General features: G+C 50.8%; 3 protein-coding genes across 5 annotated transcripts in view; 2 read left to right on the forward strand and 1 right to left on the reverse strand.

Annotated features, from left to right (window-relative positions):
• Positions 1–365: 365 nt before the first annotated feature.
• On the forward strand, positions 366–11,739 carry IP6K3 (inositol hexakisphosphate kinase 3). Its single transcript, XM_015885336.3, has 7 exons — positions 366–503; positions 1,659–1,815; positions 4,429–4,710; positions 7,638–7,842; positions 8,356–8,528; positions 9,108–9,283; positions 10,260–11,739. Exons 3-7 carry the CDS (start codon positions 4,527–4,529, stop codon positions 10,722–10,724), a joined length of 1,203 nt encoding a protein of 400 aa, XP_015740822.1. The 5' UTR covers positions 366–503; positions 1,659–1,815; positions 4,429–4,526; the 3' UTR covers positions 10,725–11,739.
• A 684-nt stretch (positions 11,740–12,423) lies between these two features.
• On the forward strand, positions 12,424–15,095 carry UQCC2 (ubiquinol-cytochrome c reductase complex assembly factor 2). Its single transcript, XM_015885332.3, has 4 exons — positions 12,424–12,579; positions 13,728–13,802; positions 14,132–14,201; positions 14,922–15,095. Exons 1-4 carry the CDS (start codon positions 12,442–12,444, stop codon positions 15,014–15,016), a joined length of 378 nt encoding a protein of 125 aa, XP_015740818.2. The 5' UTR covers positions 12,424–12,441; the 3' UTR covers positions 15,017–15,095.
• A 1,054-nt stretch (positions 15,096–16,149) lies between these two features.
• Positions 16,150–17,042, reverse strand: part of ITPR3 (inositol 1,4,5-trisphosphate receptor type 3) — a 33,283-nt gene continuing 32,390 nt past the window's right edge. For all 3 annotated transcript variants that reach the window (XM_015885334.3, XM_015885333.3, XM_085526873.1), the window contains one exon: positions 16,150–17,034. In XM_015885334.3, coding sequence (XP_015740820.2) covers positions 16,966–17,034 — 69 coding nt within the window. In that variant the 3' untranslated portion in view covers positions 16,150–16,965. The remainder of the gene's footprint in view (positions 17,035–17,042) is intronic.

Here is a 17,042-nt window from a genome sequence, read left to right on the forward strand (position 1 = left end):
GAGCTCCGTCCCTCTGGCTCTGCCCCATCTGAGCCCATCTCTCCCAGGGTTTGCACTGGAATCTCCATCGTGACTTTGTTCAACTTTGCAAGCACAGCCCTTGTGCTGGGGCTGGGATCCAGCTGGGTGAGGGCTCTGAACCTCCACTGCCCTCGTGTCCCCTGGCTCCTGCAGGAGAACCCCCTGTCTCTGTGTCCTCCCCTGTGATGGAGGAGAGCACCTGCCCTGCATTGCTCCATGGCATTCCCTTAAAGTTGGGCTCATGCTGTTTACATCTCTGCTCCACAACAGCTCCAAGTGTCCAAGCTGAAGCAACGCAGGAAAGCACTCAGCAGGTGGCCGGGTCACATCGGGCTGAGCTCCTTCTGCAGTGTGGAGGTTACCAAGGAACCCGCTCCTCCCTTAAACCTGGGATGCGTGAGGTTGGGTTGACAGCAGCATCCCAGCCTGACCTGGAGGGCATTCGTTCTTGAGGTCACATCTACATCTGATGGAGGCCAAAGGTAATAATATCCTTGTGTGCCTGTAAGTGGTTTCTAATTAGCAGAGTTTTAATGTGAGGTGGGCTTGCGCTCCCCTTAGAGCTCTCTGTGTTGTACAAGGGGCTGAGTAATTGCCTCTGCAGCTGCAGTGGAGGCACCTCCTGGGATGCAGCGGCCTTGAGCTGAGCTGGTTTGAGCGGAGCAACCACTGCAGTGCTCCTGACATGGAAATGAGATGGCTGCAATTAACACAGGCATTAAAAATACATGTCATCCAGCAGGGGAGGTGTGTGTGCCGGCACCATGCAGGGCTCTCAGGGCAAAGAGGGGCTCGGTCCTGTTTGCCCCCCTCTAATTAATGGTGATTACCGCATCCACTGATTGGTACCTCAGCAGCAGAGTTCCTTCCCACCCTTCCCAGTGCCATCCTTATTGCAGGCACTGATTTGTTGCTGCCCTCGTTATCACTGGAACTGATGGGGAACAGTGTCGGGGTCAGCACGGTGTGTCCATACTGCCTGTACCCCAGAATAGCAGCAGGTCTCATTGGGATGTGCTGGGTTGGCTGCAGCACACGAGGTTCCCGTGGGGCTGTTTGGGTCCCGGCAGGTGCTGGGTGTGGGGCACGCGCTGTCCCTGTGGTTCTGGCAGGAAACGCTCTGGGACTTTTCCACTCTGCTCCTGGTGTCAGTTTCCTGCACGAGGCTGTTGGAAGGGCCGGGCGCTGCTCCCCAATTCCCTCAGCTGCTGCATTGCGTCGGGCTCAGCACGGCTCACCCCTTCCTGAAAATACCCCTTCCTTTCTCAGCCCCATTAGCTCATCGACTCATTGGATCCCCAGCATCCCTGTTCATTCTGCTGCCACCTCCCTGCACTCACAGCTCTTTTGCCCCACCATCCCTCCATCATCCCAACCCATTTCCCATAGCAAGCAGCTGCAGGGTTGGTTTGCGCCGAGTCCCATCCCAGCTGCACTGCAGGCTCCAGCCTGCTCCCTACATCACCATTAGTTCTTCGCATGCACCAGAATAAAGCTGCAGTTATTTTCCTATGAAGCCATTGCACAAGGGAGACAGAGTGTGGCCATGAGATTCCCACGTGTGGCTCCCTCAGCCCTAACTCACCCCATGGTTTTGTTTTCCTTTAACACCAGGGGCTGTTTTCTCTCCCTCCCAGTCTCAGCTGTCAGCTGGCCATACCGGAGTGCTGCCAGAAATGCTGCAGTGTCAGCTGATGGTCCAAATGTCCGCAGGCTCCCCCTGCTCCTTCATTTCCCATCCTCGAGCGACACCGAGCAGCAGTGAGACCCCAGAGCCAGCAGCCAGGACAGCAGGTGAGGGATGGGACAGGGGGTGGCCGAGCACTTGGAGGCACTGGGGTGGTGTTAGAAGTGCTTCAAGCGTGGCCACAGCTTGTGGGAAGGGATGGAAGCAAGTTGGACTGTGTGTGAAGTGATCATTGTGGCTTTGGGTTTGGCTGCGTTGCATTGCTTTGCATTGGGTTAGCTACAGGGTTGAGGTTTAGGGTTGGCTTTGAGTTATCTAAGGATAAGGAGCGTGGGGGAAGTGGAGGGAGGTTGTGAGCCAGGTCTGTGTGCACAGCTCCCAGAACTAATGGCTGGAAGGTCAGAGGGGCACAGACAGGTCAGAGCCCGGAGCTGAGATAGAGTTTGGGTGCTTCCATTGCTCTGATTTGTGCCCCAGCAATGGATCGGTGCAGAATTGTTTCTTGGAAGCAGCTGATGGTGGTGGAAAAGCTGATTATTTTCAGGGCTCAGGAGCAGCTCGGTGCTCACATCCCAGAGCTGTGTGGATATGGGGAGGTGACATCCCCATCCCGCTGCCCATCTGTGGGTCCGGTGGGTGCTGCAGACCACGGGGCACTGTGCATCCCCATGCCCAGATCCCAACATGGGTGTTAGTGCTTCTGCAGCCGTTCCATCCAGGATAATCTGCTCCCATCCCTCCCACCCATGACCCCGCGCTTGGTGAAGCCACCAAACAAATCCTTCAGTGCAGCAAACTGTATCTTTGCATCTTATTCATGAGGGACTCAGGGGCTGGCTGTAAAGTTTATGAATGTCATTTGCTTTCAAGGGAGGAAATACAAGATAAAAGAGCTCAGGGTTTCTGCACATGGGGATTTATGGGGTGCTTAGAGCAGGGTTTTGTGCCAAGAGCTGAATGTTTCGCTGCCTGCACGGTGCTGAATTTGGCTGCGGTTGAGGGGCCCATTGCTGTGAGCCCTGTTAGGGAGAGCACAGAGCTGGGAGCACAGAGCTGGGAGCACTGGGATGTTCCTTGTGGCTGATGCTTCGAGGTGCTCAGAGGCACAAGGCCAAAAACTGGACAGAAATGGGGTAACTGGGCTTCACAAAGTGCTCCTGCGGGCTGTGCTGGTGTTGGGTGAGGGAGCTGGCCGGGAATCCAGGTCAGCCTGAGAGCACACGGACCTCCTCAAATTAACAGCCGAGTTCATTTCCTGCCTTCTAATTAAAGCAAAATTAAATGAGAAGCCGCCAACCCAACCCAGCAGCACCGTGCAGTGCACAGAGCCCGGCTGAGCTGCACAGCGCCTCGAGGTGCCCCCAAGTGCCGGCACTGAGCCGGGGCTGTGCTGATGGGCACCCGTTTTCATGGCGATTTTCCTTTTATTTTTAGTATTCCAAAGCCTTTCTGGCAATGGGACCCACGGGCAGAGCTGCTCCCAGTGCTTGTAGCATGGGGAACATCACCTGCTTGGTTCCATTGGGCTGCATTAAGGCTGTGCAGTAGATAGAGCTCTGTGTGGCACCTTCTGTTGTTGGGCCCCAAAGTGGAGCTGTGCCCAGTGAGCACCGCAGACCCCCAGATATTCAGACCCATCTCCACTCTCAGTGCCTGTGCTGCCGTCTCGCTTTCTCCATAGGACAAAATTACCCGTGGTTTCATGTTTTATTGCTGGGGACATGGATTAATCTGCAGTTGGGTGTATTTTTAGTGCTGTGGATTTCTGCTGTCAGACGGGAGCGATTCCCGGTGTCCCATTTCAGAGGGGCTCAGGGTCCGATTGGAGCGAGCTGCTTTGCGTTCTGCTTTTCTCCACAACAAAAAGAAACCAACAGCAAACCTTCATCTTTGAAGGGAGAAATCCTCTTTGAGAGCTGCTTCAACTGCACACAAGGCTAAATGCCTTTATTCACTCCCAGAAAGGCTATGAAGTGCTGCTTTCTTCCTGGGCTGCAAAGCACTCATCCGAGCGGGTCGGCTTTGTTCCCTGAGCTGGTGCTGCTAATTGTAGAGCAGAGATTCCTCTCTGAGGGGTGCGGTGATGAAAGGATAGAGAAGAGAGGGGGGGAAATCACCTTGGGGATGCTGGAACCTTCACTGTTTGTCAGCTACTGAACATGGCTATGGAAGGTGGTAGCGCTCACAGGCTGCAGGAACACAATTGTTTGGGAGCATCCCCTCCTGACGGTGCTCTCTAAGGGGTAGAGAATGTTGTTGACCCCCCCAGCAGCGTTGGGAGGTGGGGAGCTGTGCAAGGATGGGGGTTTTGTGAGGCTTTATTAAGAAACCTCATTCACAGGGAATGTTCTGGCTTAGGGAAAGGCTACGACCATCATTAGCACCACCTCATCAGGCAAACTTGAGGCTGTTTCACAGCAGGGGTGTTATTAATACAGCATATTAATACCCCAGCATTGCTGGCCCAAGGAACGCCCTGATCCGGCTGGTTTCACAAGGCTGCCGTGTTAATTTGATAGCTGTTCTCAGTCAACCCCTTCTGTTTCCTTTGCCTCTAACGGGTCTAAATGGGGCTTTTGGGGACATGTCACACCAGGGCTCCCTGCCAGCACCACGGTGTACACGAGGCCAGGCTGCTCCCAGCCCATTGCAGGGGGTGGCTTTGCAGTGGTCCATCCCCCCACCCCACCTTCACGTTCTCCCATATCCTCTACTTGCAGACACCACACCAAGGAGCTGCACGGGACGACAGTGCAGCAGGGAATGACCCACACTGCGACGTCCCCGCGCTGCTGACCCACAGCCTCCAGCACGCAGCATGGTGGGGCAGAGCGAGGGCAGGAGGGCAGTGCTCCTGGAGCCCTTCGTGCACCAGGTGGGCGGCCACATGAGCATGATGAAGTACGATGAGCACACGGTCTGCAAACCCCTGGTCATGCAGGAGCGGAGCTTCTACGAGTCGCTGCCCCTGGCCATGAAGCAGTTCACCCCTCAGTATAAAGGTAAGGTGTGGGGGAACCGCTCGGTTGGGCTGGGGCTGAGCTGGGAGCCCCTCGTGTTGTGCAGAGCAGGTCGTGCACTGCTGGCTGGGTGCACAGGAACTTGCTTTGGGGACCTTGCTGGCTGATGTGTGTGGGTGTGGGAAGGCTGGAAAGCAGCGACACAGAGCATGGCCAACACCAAACTGCCCCACGCTGCTGTGCTGACTCCAAGGGCTGAGGGCAGGCAGACGTGCTGCCTATTTCTGTAATGGCGAGTCAAAGCTGGCTGCATGTGCAGGATACCTCTCATTCCTCTGTGGGTGCTAGCCCTCAAATAGACCTCTTTTTCCATGCTGTTAACATTTCATTAACCCCAGCTGGGGAGCTCGGTGCTGCGCTGACCTTTTGCTGAGGTGATGCTGTGGGTTCTGGCTCAGGAGCTGCCCGTGTAGTTGGGACCACGCAGTACAGTGCTGGTGTGTGAGAAGAAGGGGCTGGCAGCAGGAGCAGGGCTCAGGGATGCCTTTGCCCCATGGCCTTTGGTGTTAGAGGAGGTGAAGGTTTGCATCAGAATGGAGGAGAGCAAGGGAAGGGGCAGGGCTGGCACCAGCCTGAGGGGCAGAGACGCTGCTCAGGGCCAGTATGACACACCAAGGCAAAACAGCACAGGGGGATGGAGCATCTCTCTGACAGCTGCTCCACCTGAGCCAGGTGGAAAAGCAGAGGCAAAACTCAAGCCTGTGTGTCTCAGCTTTAGCTGTCGAATTGCAGTGCTTGGTGTGCAAGAAGCAGCTCCTCCCATTTCCTTTTCTTTTAAGATGCTCTCCCTTTCCTCCCTCCCTCCCTGCTGCTGCTCCTGACCCTGGGTTTGGTGGAGGCGAGAAGCTCAGCTGTCACATAAAAGCTTAAAATATCTCTTGGTCCTTCAGCAGCACAGAAAGGAGCTCCAGGTGTTGGCTGAGGTCTCCCATCCAATCTCTCCCTTCCCCACAAAGTCGAGGGCCTCTGTAGATTTATGGGGCGATATTAAAAAGATGCTTAAGGAAGAAAACCAGGCTTCCTCTGAGCAATTTGCTTCAGCTGGGGCTGGAGTTCAGTGTCAGAGAGCTGAGCCCTGCTCTGTTCCTATTATGAAGTCATTAAGCACTCCCACCTTATCAGTGCAGGGGTTATCAATACCTTTTAGTCCTCTCCTTTCTATTGCGAGTCCCAGAGCGTTTTGCCACCAGGGGTAATAAAATAGCAATTCTCCTCCAGTTTGGCATCAGGGAGACACATTTTGTTCCCTGCTTCCAGCTGTCCCAGCCCTGAATGCCGGGCATATTAAAGAGGTGGAAGGTTTGTCAAGGGCCAATGTTTTCCCATAGGGATGATGAACATCAGTGGGAACAACCCTGAGGTCCCCACCCCCCACCCATAGGCATCCACACTCCTCACCTCTATTCTTAGGCTGGGGGATTGCTCAGGGGTCATTGTGTGATGCTGATGTGACGCGCAGTGTTGATCAAATATCATCATCCAAACCTCACACCCAAAGGGCTGCTTAAAAAGCGTGCCCTTGACCCCCGCCTACCCAACGGGATTGCATAGTGGGTCACATTGCAAGCCAAGGACCTACAGACGTCTTTTTGGGTGCCCCAAGTATCATGGAAGGGAATCTTCCCTCAGCAAAACCCAGCAGCCACGGCCCTGCAGATCCTCCCAGCTGTGTTTGCTTACCATAATCTCCAATGGACAGAAGGCAGTTTGCGTGTTTATTTGCTTTGGCAAATTGGCTCTGGCAAAGGGAGCTGCCTTGTTTGTAAGCTGCAGAGATGCATCTGCCCACAGTGACTAACAGAACGTGCGAGGATACCCTGGGGACAGCTGGACCCAGCCCAGCTCCACGTGCTGTGAACGGGGCCTCCTTCCAGAGCTGAGTTCTGTTGGTCCAACAGCCCTGACCATCCCATTTGGATCTGCCTTCCTGCAGCCAGACCTGAAAGCATCGGGGCAGGATGATTCACGCGGCTGGCATCCCCTCTGAGAGCGAAAGGGCGATGCTCTAAAAATGCCTGCGCTGCCTTGAGAGGCTCAGACAGCCCTGACAGAGCTGAGCTGCCCCGAGCAAAGCACTGCAGTTATCAGCCCTTCCCAGAAAGGTCAGAGCCGTCTGCACGGCCATTCCTGCGCTGTCATTTGACACGGGGAGGCAGCGCTCCTGATGCCAGGGATGGGCTGAGATGGGCTAAATATGTGATGGGCCGAGTGGCGTTTGTGCCCTGTGATCCTTGTTAGAGTCAGGGAAAATTGCAGGGCTAAAATACACAATGGTGTTTCCAAGCACAAGGGGTGGAAATGAATAATCACTGCTCTGGGTTGTGATTCTCCACGTGCAGATCCAGTCCCTGCCGTCATCCTGCTCTTTTGGACACGTCCATGACAATATATGGGCATCACCTATGCTTGCAGCTTTGCCAGCCCACATGTGTGCCTCTGTGGTCTCTGCCATTAAAAGAAGCAGTCTGCATGCTGGTTGTCTTTGTAAAACTCCTGCTCCCCAACCTTCCCTCTGCTTTCAACCAATGCGAAGCATTTCCAGCCTTGCCCCATGCTCAAAAGTGCAGCCTAAATCCTTCGTCATAAATAAGTCAGGAGCTCTTGGTCCAAGGCAGGGGGTCTGTGCTGGGTCAGCTGCTGCATAACAGAGCCTGAAGGAATGGAGGACGAAGGAACACGGTGTTCAGAGCAGGCAGGTTTCTCAGAAGGAGGGGAGGGAACATTAGAAAAGCCCGTGGCCATTTTCCAGGGTCTCAGACTGATGGTGTTTATTGGGTCTCAAATCAGCCTGGGCTCAGCATGAGGCCACTAAAGTACGAGGCAGCAAGCTGAGCCCAGGAGGACTCATAGCACCCACAGTATCACAGGGGTTAACCCCATTCTGGTTTGCTTTGCCTCCTTTCCTACAGGAGTCATTTCTGTGCACCTCAAGAAGGACAGCTTGGGCAACCTGACCCTGCTGGCCAGTCCCAGCCTACAGCACGAGGGCTGCGGCCGCGTGGACAACACCAGCAGTGACATATGGCACAAATACAAGTGGGCTGCCAGCACCAGCAGCGGCACTGAGCTCGTCAAGAGGTGCCACACGCAGCTCACCAAGACCTTCAAGGACAGGTGAGGGTGTGCCGAGGGCAGGATGCTCCATGATGATGTTCTCCCAGTCCTTGCCTGGAACCATCCCATTCCTTGTGGACTGTGGATGGGCAAGACTGACAGATGACCCTATAAGGAGAGCAAATATCCTCCTTGCTACCCCCCTTCCTTCCCCAAAGCCACCCCCTCTAAACTGGGAAGCATTCCCATTGTTGGACAATTGCCTGTGTTGTGCCTGTTCAGTAGATAGAGATCCCTGGGCATTGATGCTATGAATGGAGCTTTTCATAGGAGCCAAGTACACTTTGAAATTATAATGAAAGAAAATATTGGCATCCAGCAATAGCTGCCTTTCTGAAAATTACTTTTACGGAGTAACAAAAGATCTCTGCGGGTTGGACATGATGAATATGTTTCCTCTGAGAGCCCCAGAAAATTTACCTTATCGAGTTTGAGGTTCTGCAAAAGGGGGAGAGGGAAAATTCTCTTCTGGAGCTCATAAACCAAATGTGTTCCTTTGTGTGTTCTGCCCAGCTGCCCAGGCAAGATGCGACTGAGGACAGAGCTTCAGTACTGCACAGATTCACTTCTGGAAGATGCAAACAGAAACCAGACAGAAAAAAACAGCTCCAACCCCTGGGGACTGCACTGCCACAGACAGCACCTGAACCGCATGTCCTCCAAGTACAACGAGAACAAACTGCACCGTATCCTTTTAGCCCTCTCTCCTCCAGCATTGCCTTGGCTGCAGATAACAGCTCATCATCCAGGTATGGCTTATTGCAGCAGCACCCACCCCTCTGTCCCACTGTCTGAATAAGAAGGAAAAAGAGAAGCATTTCCCATACGAGGACACCCAGGCTTAAGTCAAAGATCCCCTTGGCCTACCTTTAAAAGACACAGCTATGTGGGAATTAGCAGCTGCCCGGCCTTTTATTTTCCTATTACACTTCATTACCCATCAGTCATGTGAGTAATAGTTTAACAGCTTCCCCCACACCCATTGGAGGAAGCACAGTGCTGAGGAAAGGTGCTGGATCGACAGCCCAGGGCTATGGTGTCACTGGAGAAAGGAGCTGTTGCTGCTTTAATTGGTAGGACTGTACTACAGTAAATTAACTGCAATCGGCAGCAAGGGGCCCATAGCAATGACACGTCGGTGAAATTGGCTCAGAAAGTCTCATTACAGTTGTGAGCTATTATGGAGAGCGTCAGCAGTTGCTCTGATTTAAGACCTCTTTCAATTAGAATTTAAAAGTATTGGGTTTCCCTTAACTCATGTTCAGAGTTTCTATTGCTTGAGAACGTGGTGTCGAAATACAACTACCCCTGTATCCTGGACTTAAAGATGGGAACCCGGCAGCACGGGGACGATGCCTCAGAGGAGAAGAAAGCACGGCACATCAAGAAGTGTGAGCAAAGCACCTCGGCATCGCTGGGCGTCCGCGTCTGTGGGATGCAGGTAAGGGCAGCCCTGTCCTTCTGGAGATGGGATGACTTACACAAGTGGTAGTTGCCCATAGGAGCAGCTGAGGATCTGCCTGTACACAGCAGCAGCATCTGCTATTGTGTGCTCAGCTGAACACAAGGAAAAGCAGCAGGCATCCCTTGCCCCCCTCATGCCTTCACTGAGCCACCTCGTCCCATTGCTGCAAGAAGGAAGGCTTCCTTTCCTGCTAAATATTATGGCTCCTCTGGATTCAAATCGTTGCCCTCCCTCCCAGAAACTGAAACCAGAAACTGAAACCACACATTTCTTCCATTCACAGTTTTCAAACGGGTTTCACGATGTTCTGCTGCGCCCGATGGATAATTATGACAACGATGACTATAAAGAACACACACTGCAATGTAAACAGCGCCAAATGCTGTGTCCCTTCCCGGCCTCTGCCATCCTTCTGTTGAGCAGATTATCCTTTAAAATACAACTGGCGTGTGAGCTAATTCCAAATTCACTCTTCCAGTTCTTACTCAGGATTTCCAACGCCTCACATCCATACAAATTTCTGTCTACATCTTCTTGTCTCTCTGTTTAAGAAAACAGCATTATTGCTGCTTGCACTGAGAGCAGGAACACAGCTGGGGCATTGCTGTACCACTGCAGACTCCTAACGTAGCCGGAGGGAAAACACCATAAATCAGTAATGACATGGCAATGACTTACAGCTCCGCAGGTTTCACAGAGGGGTAATTTATTGGAACGCAAAAAGAATCTGCACCAGTGGCTTAAATTGAATAGTTTAAATCTCTGGGAAAGACAGGAGGTGGGGTTTGGTGGGGAAGGAGCCTGCAGTGCATTGCCAGCACTGCTCCATCGCAGGGGATCCACCTCCCAGTTCTTAGTCTGGGTCTGAAATGTTTGAATTAGGATTAGCATGTGGAAAAAAATGAGCAGCAAAGCAGCCACTGAACCCTCATTATTGCTCTCTTTCCCCAAGGTTTACCAAGCGGACGCCGGCCATTTTCTCTGCAAGGACAAATATTATGGGAGGAAACTTTCACCCGAGGGATTCAGGCAAACCCTGCAGCAGTTCCTGTGCAATGGTAACCACCTCAGAACGGATGTCCTGGAGCCCATCATCCTGAAGCTGAAAGCTCTGCTCTCCGTCATTAAGAAGCAAAGCTCTTACAGGTTCTACTCCAGCTCACTTCTCATCATTTACGATGGACTGGAGCCCAAGGAGAGCACGGCAGCTCTGGATAACCACCTGCAGGGGCACTTCCAAAGAACAAACTGCACCACGTCGCACTCCAGAGTCGACGTCCGCATGATAGACTTTGCCCACACCACTTTTAAAGGCTCCAAATGCAATCACACCACTTACGACGGGCCGGACCACGGCTATATTTTCGGCTTAGAGAACCTCATCAAAATCCTTCAGAACATTTCAGAAGGAAAATGACCCGTCCTGTGTGTTGGCCTGGCTTTGCTCGTGTTCGATACCCCCGAGAAGCATCGCATGGGGCCCGTGGGACCCTCCCAGCTGCAGAACATCACGTGCATGGTTTGGAATGAGAGCACAGACAGCTCGCTAGGAAAGTGCAAGAGCTGCTCCGTGCCATTACTGAACTCAACCATAAAAAGCAAAGAGCTGAAAGAATCCGTTCTGGCTGCAATCAATCAGAAGATTTATTTTCCTTTCTTGTTTTACTGCTGTCCTTGATTTATTTGTAAGCCAAAAGAAAGCATTACTTGAAAGAGTCTTAATGATAAAATAGGACCTGCTCACCTCCGCCACGCTCACAAAGCCGAGCGAGCTGAGAAGATATTGTGCATTTAAGTGAGACTATTAAAATGAGCTGGCAGGTCTTAACAGATTGCAGCATTACTTTCAACTCATGCTCAGCGCTACAGGCTCAACACAGAGACAGAAGTGGAAGAAAAACGCACGCCCTGACATTCACGCTCCACCTGCACAGAGCTGTTCTTGCAAGCGTTTCCCCACGCAGGTGCTTTGTTAAAGCACAGACATGGCAGATGCTGCAGAGCTCCTGGTTCTGTACTGCTGGAGGTGTACGAGCACATAGATCTCAGACCAAAGAGTGGACCTTGCAAAGGTTTAATCCCCCCTGTGGGACGTAACAGACTGACAGCAGTCAGAGAGACATTCACATCAACGTATTTATGCTACGGATTAAAGAGAATAAAACATGTCAGGAACTGGATATTAAAGGTCACCTCAAAGTTCTTTGGTACAAATATAATGTGTGTCTTTGGAGGAAAGTGTCACAGAAAAAAAGCCACCCACCTGATTCAATGTTTACAGCTTTTATTGACAGACTTTATTATGGAACAAACATAATTCCTTCCTGCACGGTGTGGGAAGCTTGGAAGGGAAGTCCCTACACAAGGGACAGGGGTACAGAACCCAGTTACTGGGAGCGGGGATACAAATAAAGTTGTCTCAGCAACTCTCACCTGTGGTCCATCTCCTTTCCAGTCCCAGAGCATCCCCAAATCACGCTCCATCTTTCCTTGAGGGCTGCACGTTTCCCATTATTTCCCCAAGTTTAAATACCAGATCTGCAGGGAGAGCCCTTCGCTCGTGTTTTACAGCACACAGCTGGAGAACTGCTGCAATTTATAGCTGGAAAATTCAAGTCATCTGGCCCGGCTGCGTATTTCACTTGGCCTGAAGCACAGCTGGGAATATCTCATTATTTACTGAATATTGCTCATCGTATCGCATATTATTGCATATTTCTGTCCCGCAAGCATCGCTGCCTATTAAAAAAGCCACAAACTTCAGCAGTGAAAGGGCTGCATCACCCCCAGCCTTGGCTCAGTGTCACACACAGTGCTCAGTGCTGATTGTAGCCCACATTGCACGGCTTATAGTGACCACATGGACCCGCCTCAGCTCAGAGCAGGAAATGGGGTCTGTAAATGGGGCAGGATGGGGCAGGCTCTAATATTGAAGCACTGGGAGCCCTGCTGGCACAACCTGGTGTGCCCCACAGCTGAAGGGGCTCCCTGCTGTGATGCTGCACACACGTATCGCTCTATGGGGCCGGGTGGGCTGTGATCCCGGGGTGACCCTAAAGGTCCCATCCATCCTATGGGGTGGGGACTGCGCATGAGCAACTCCGCCCCCACCCTATAAGAATCACGTGTTAAATATGGCGGCCACCAGGTACCGGCGCTTCCTGCGGCTGTGCGAGGAGTGGCCGGTGGAGGAGACGAAGCGACAGCGGGATTTGGGAGCCTTTATTCGGCAGAGAGTGGCCCAGGCCTTCCGAGAGGGGGAGAACACGCAGGTGGGAGCGGGGACGGGGCCGGGACGGCGGCTGCGGCCTACATGGGGATGGGGGGTGGTTGGTGTCTGTGTATGGTACCGAGATTTGTGTGTGTAAGGGTTTAATGCAGCCAAAGGAAGGGATGGGTGAGGGATGGAGGGGCCTTAAAGGATGTTCTGGCAGCTGAATGTCTGCTTTATCCACGTGGAGGCAGCGCTGTTTAATGGCTATTGCTGCTGTCATCACTGCAACATCAGCGGGGTCACATGGAAATGACTGCAGATACCCCGAGCTGAGAATCAGCTGCAGTTTGATGGTGCTTGACAACCTCTGGCCTCATCCCCTCTGCTGCAGGAGCCGTTTCCAGCCCCTTCCAGCACCCCAAGGACAGACGAGCTGTGTCATTTTATCCTGCCTTGTTATGGCTGATACTATTCTTGTTCATGTGTCTGTTTTAATCGTTGCCTTTGATGTCATTGGGCAGCAGTTCAGGGTCCTCATCAAGTTATTCCCTGCTATAAATCAGAAAAACAAGACGCCGTGCCATTCATGGTGCTGAGCAGACTCTGTAAGGCTGAGGCACCTGTCAGATGCACCGAGAGTTTTAGGTATTAGCAAAATCTTTCCAACTTACTGGACCAAAATAGAAATCCATTTACCCCACACAAGCTGCTCAGTGCTTTTCATGCCGCTTTTCCCTGATCAATTATAAACTATTTTTAGCTCGCACCAGGATTTTCTCTACCTTCCATCCCAGTGCCTGATCCTGTTTGATCCTTTAGAATGAAACAGGCAGCAGAACCTGCCTTTGAGCAGAGAAAGCTCAGCTTTCACAGTGCTGGCCAATAAGCACGAGGAGAAAACCATCCAGCTACGTTCACATTCCCTGTGCACTCACAGTTGAGCTGTCATATCTTTGTGAGCAGAACTCAAGGTCCCTTCTAGAACTTACGTGCCTCATTATTCTTGTAGGCCAAGCTGGCCAGAAGTGGAGGAGAAAGAAAATGCTCTGCATTCAGGAGCAGCACAATAGGGGCCAGCAGCATCCTGCATTGCACTGAGAACTCAGCTGCTGTTCTGCTGTCCTTCTCACACTTTCAGCTCAAATGAAATCTGTTGCTATGCAGGCTTTAAAATAAGACTTGTGTGATATTTCTGTCACTTTCCAGATCACTGATCCTGAGACCTGCGACCAAATGTATGAGAGCTTGGTCAGAATCCACACCAACTTCTACAAAAACAAGGTAAGGTTTGCTGTTAGCCATTGCCAGCCCTTTAGTGGGGCAGTCACCACCTGCTGCAGCACACTGCCTCTTCCCAGCAGGGGTTCTGGGCATACAGCAGGCAAATGAGAAGTCAGGTGGATGCTGCACTACCTGGTGCCTTTGAGTTCCCCAGTGCTGCTGTGTCTGAACAATGCCAGGGGTAGTTTTTGCTATGGATGAGCACAGTTCTTATTTCTTGACTGAAAATGAGTAGGGCTCTGTTATTTATTTGGTGGTATATTAAGTCTTGTAGTGCACTTGTAATGCCTTGTTCTGTCTCTCCTTCTCTCACCTACTTGTTTGTGAAGTATCCACGCCTGAAAGACACAAGCTTCACTGGAGTGACAGTGCAGGATTGCAAGATGATCCTAGCAACAGGTACTAATACTGTGATTTGGGAGTAAATCAATGCAGGAGATAAATTACATTCTGTTCTTTGTGGTGTTCACTTCATCACCTCTACTAAACGCTTGTGACTAAAGGACTGATTGGGACTGCCATGCAGGTGTATTAGGATGGCTCGAAAGGTATCAGTTCAGGCATAATTGAGGAGAGTCTCAGTAATCTATCGGGACAAAAAGTCAATTGTGGTTTTTGCAGTGGGCAGGAACAGCAGAGGGTTTGTAAAGGCTTCTTCAGATAGAATGGCAGGAGCTGTATGAAAGCAATCCACGTTTGCTACGTGGCTCAAAAAATTCTTGACTTCCATTTCATCGTGTTCAAATTCCCTTCAGTACTTCTTATCTTGTATTAGACCTTGAGAGAAAACAGGGCACCACAATGCAGAAAGACTCTCAGCCAAATCATTTATTAAGCGTGGTGCAGGAAGCCAATGCCTTTTGTTCTGCTCCAGTTCCTAACTTTGACTGTAGCGCATGGCAACTGAATATTAGTTGTTAGAGATAAGGGACTCCCTGCACAATTGATTGGAAGGGAAACAAACTTGCCTCAGGCCCTGAAATAGAAATTCATTAAGGCAAAAAGTCGAAAAAGAGAAAACATTTGTAAGGCAAAGCTCTTATAAGAGAGCTTTCAGCCCTTTGCCTTCCTGCTTTTTTTCCTCCTCTTTCCCCATCTCTCTCCGTTCTCCTTTTGCAGACATGCTGAAACAGATGGAAGACATGAAAAAAGGGACGTGGAGAAAATGGCGAGAAAGGTTTTACACCAAGAAATCTGAAGAGGACTCGAAGTGACAGGCTGACCCCTGCTCCCCCTGTACATAACCCTAACGCTCCGTGTTGCCATGATGAATAAAACCATTCATTCCTCTTAGCAACAGCAGGTTTTTTTTTGTTCAGACTTTATACCTTTTTTGTAATGTCTGCTCTTTTCCTTTTGGGAATGTGGGACCTACTTTACCACATCTGTGATGGGGGCATATTGGATCGGTGTAAACGTTATAAAGAAAAGGGCTTTGTGGTGTTAGACCAGATCATTAGTATTGTAAGAAACAGCCCATCAGGCAGTGCACGGCAAGGAGGCACAGCCTACAACAACAAGCTTTAAATTTGCTCGTGAAGACAGCAGTAGTGACGGCAGGGAGACATAGCTGTGCTTATCTGTGTTTGCACTGTTAACAGGGAAACTGAGGGAGAGAGAACTTTTAATGATCACGTTTGTTTTTCTTTTGAGAAGTAGCCTGGGAAGATGCAAGGAGGGACTGAGGTGGCTGTTTACCATGGTGACAGCAGAGCAGTGTAAGAAGAGATCTCAGCTGTATACCTTGCCTGCAATGCTGCACTGTTGTGATGCTGGCTCAGCTAACTATGCACATTGCCCCCAGCGGGAAGAGAAGGTTCTGTGTCAGTTACTGCATTCTGAGGGATGAAGATAGGTTGTCATGATGTGTTGCTATATCAGGCCAGCAACTAATTTCAAGCGTGATTAGTCCATGGCTGTGGCATATTTTTATTGCTCTTTAAATCTTCAGCGCTTGTCTCAGCCCCTATTCTTAGGAGGCAGAGGCGCAGGATTAGAGCTGGGATGGCTACAGCGCTGCTTGGCTGGAGAATGATGAGTGTCTAGAACGCAGCTATGCCAGGACTCTGCTTGGCTCCATACAGCACGAACAGCTGCTCCTTCCTGTGTGTTGGACTCTGTTTTCCTGGCAAGTGGTGAAAGAACTTGGAAGTTTGCAGGATGCTCCAATCCAGCACTTCAGAATGCAAGGCTGGTGTTGCAGGTAGTTCTTCATGGTAACATTATTGGCAGTGGGTTGGTGAGTACCTTTGGTAATATAGCCATGGATTGGCTCATGTATTTTAATTGCTCTGTATTTCTATTTATGACAGCCCAGCCTGCATCCCAGAGCGTAGAGGAAGGGAGGTTTCTTTACCATATTTAAGTTTTTATTATAACTTCATTTTGTCTTTAATTTAGTTAAGGCAATTTACACTTTAGTTCTTAAGTAACAACAACAACAACAAAGTAAAACATTACACCAGAGATGAAACTAACCCACAGGACACCCCTTCACAGTGAACTCCTGTAAACCTGCAGTTTCCTACTACTACTGCCCAGATATTCTTTGTCCACAGAAGGCAAAAGACTGTGTGAACACACAGTCCTGGCTTTGATACTCATCCTCACTTGGAGAGCTAAATTATCAAATCCATCTCCTCGAGGTCAGCTCCTCTTTTACTGCACCAAAGTGATGAACAGAACTCTTTAAATGGACAGGAAGCAGCACGGAGCAGGTACAGCAAATACGATGGCTGGCTTGCAAAGTTCCACATTTAGAGACACTCCTGGAATAAGTTAAATACTGCAGCCCTACAGCTACTTACACAACACCTGAGGTGGAGGCCACCCAGATGCAGCGCATGGAGATAAAGATACAACCCCCCACATTTGCAAAATAAAGAGTTATTGCAATGAGGAATGAAAGTCTTGTATAATGTATCTTCCTCTAAGGGCATTGGAGTAACATGTGGGTCCAGGAACTGTGAGGAATCCTCGCCAGCCGTTGGTTCCTGAATTGCTTACAAGCAATCTAAGGAAAATATTGACTTGGAAGCCCCTCCACGTGGTCCTGCTTTCTCTGACAGTGATGTCCATGCATGGGACCCAGCGATAAGCAGCCTCAGCATCTGATCGGTTTGTTCAGTCCTTCAGTGGGTGAAGCTGATCCTTTTTCTGCGTCTTAGTGGTTCATGGTATTCTGGACATCCACAAACCCCATTCTTTGTCTGCGCTTCCTTTGCTCTGTCATCTGGAGTT

The sequence above is a fragment of the Coturnix japonica genome, chromosome 38 (assembly GCF_054131305.1).
Source record: "Coturnix japonica strain WE chromosome 38, WE-NBRP24, whole genome shotgun sequence".
NCBI lineage: Eukaryota > Metazoa > Chordata > Aves > Galliformes > Phasianidae > Coturnix > Coturnix japonica.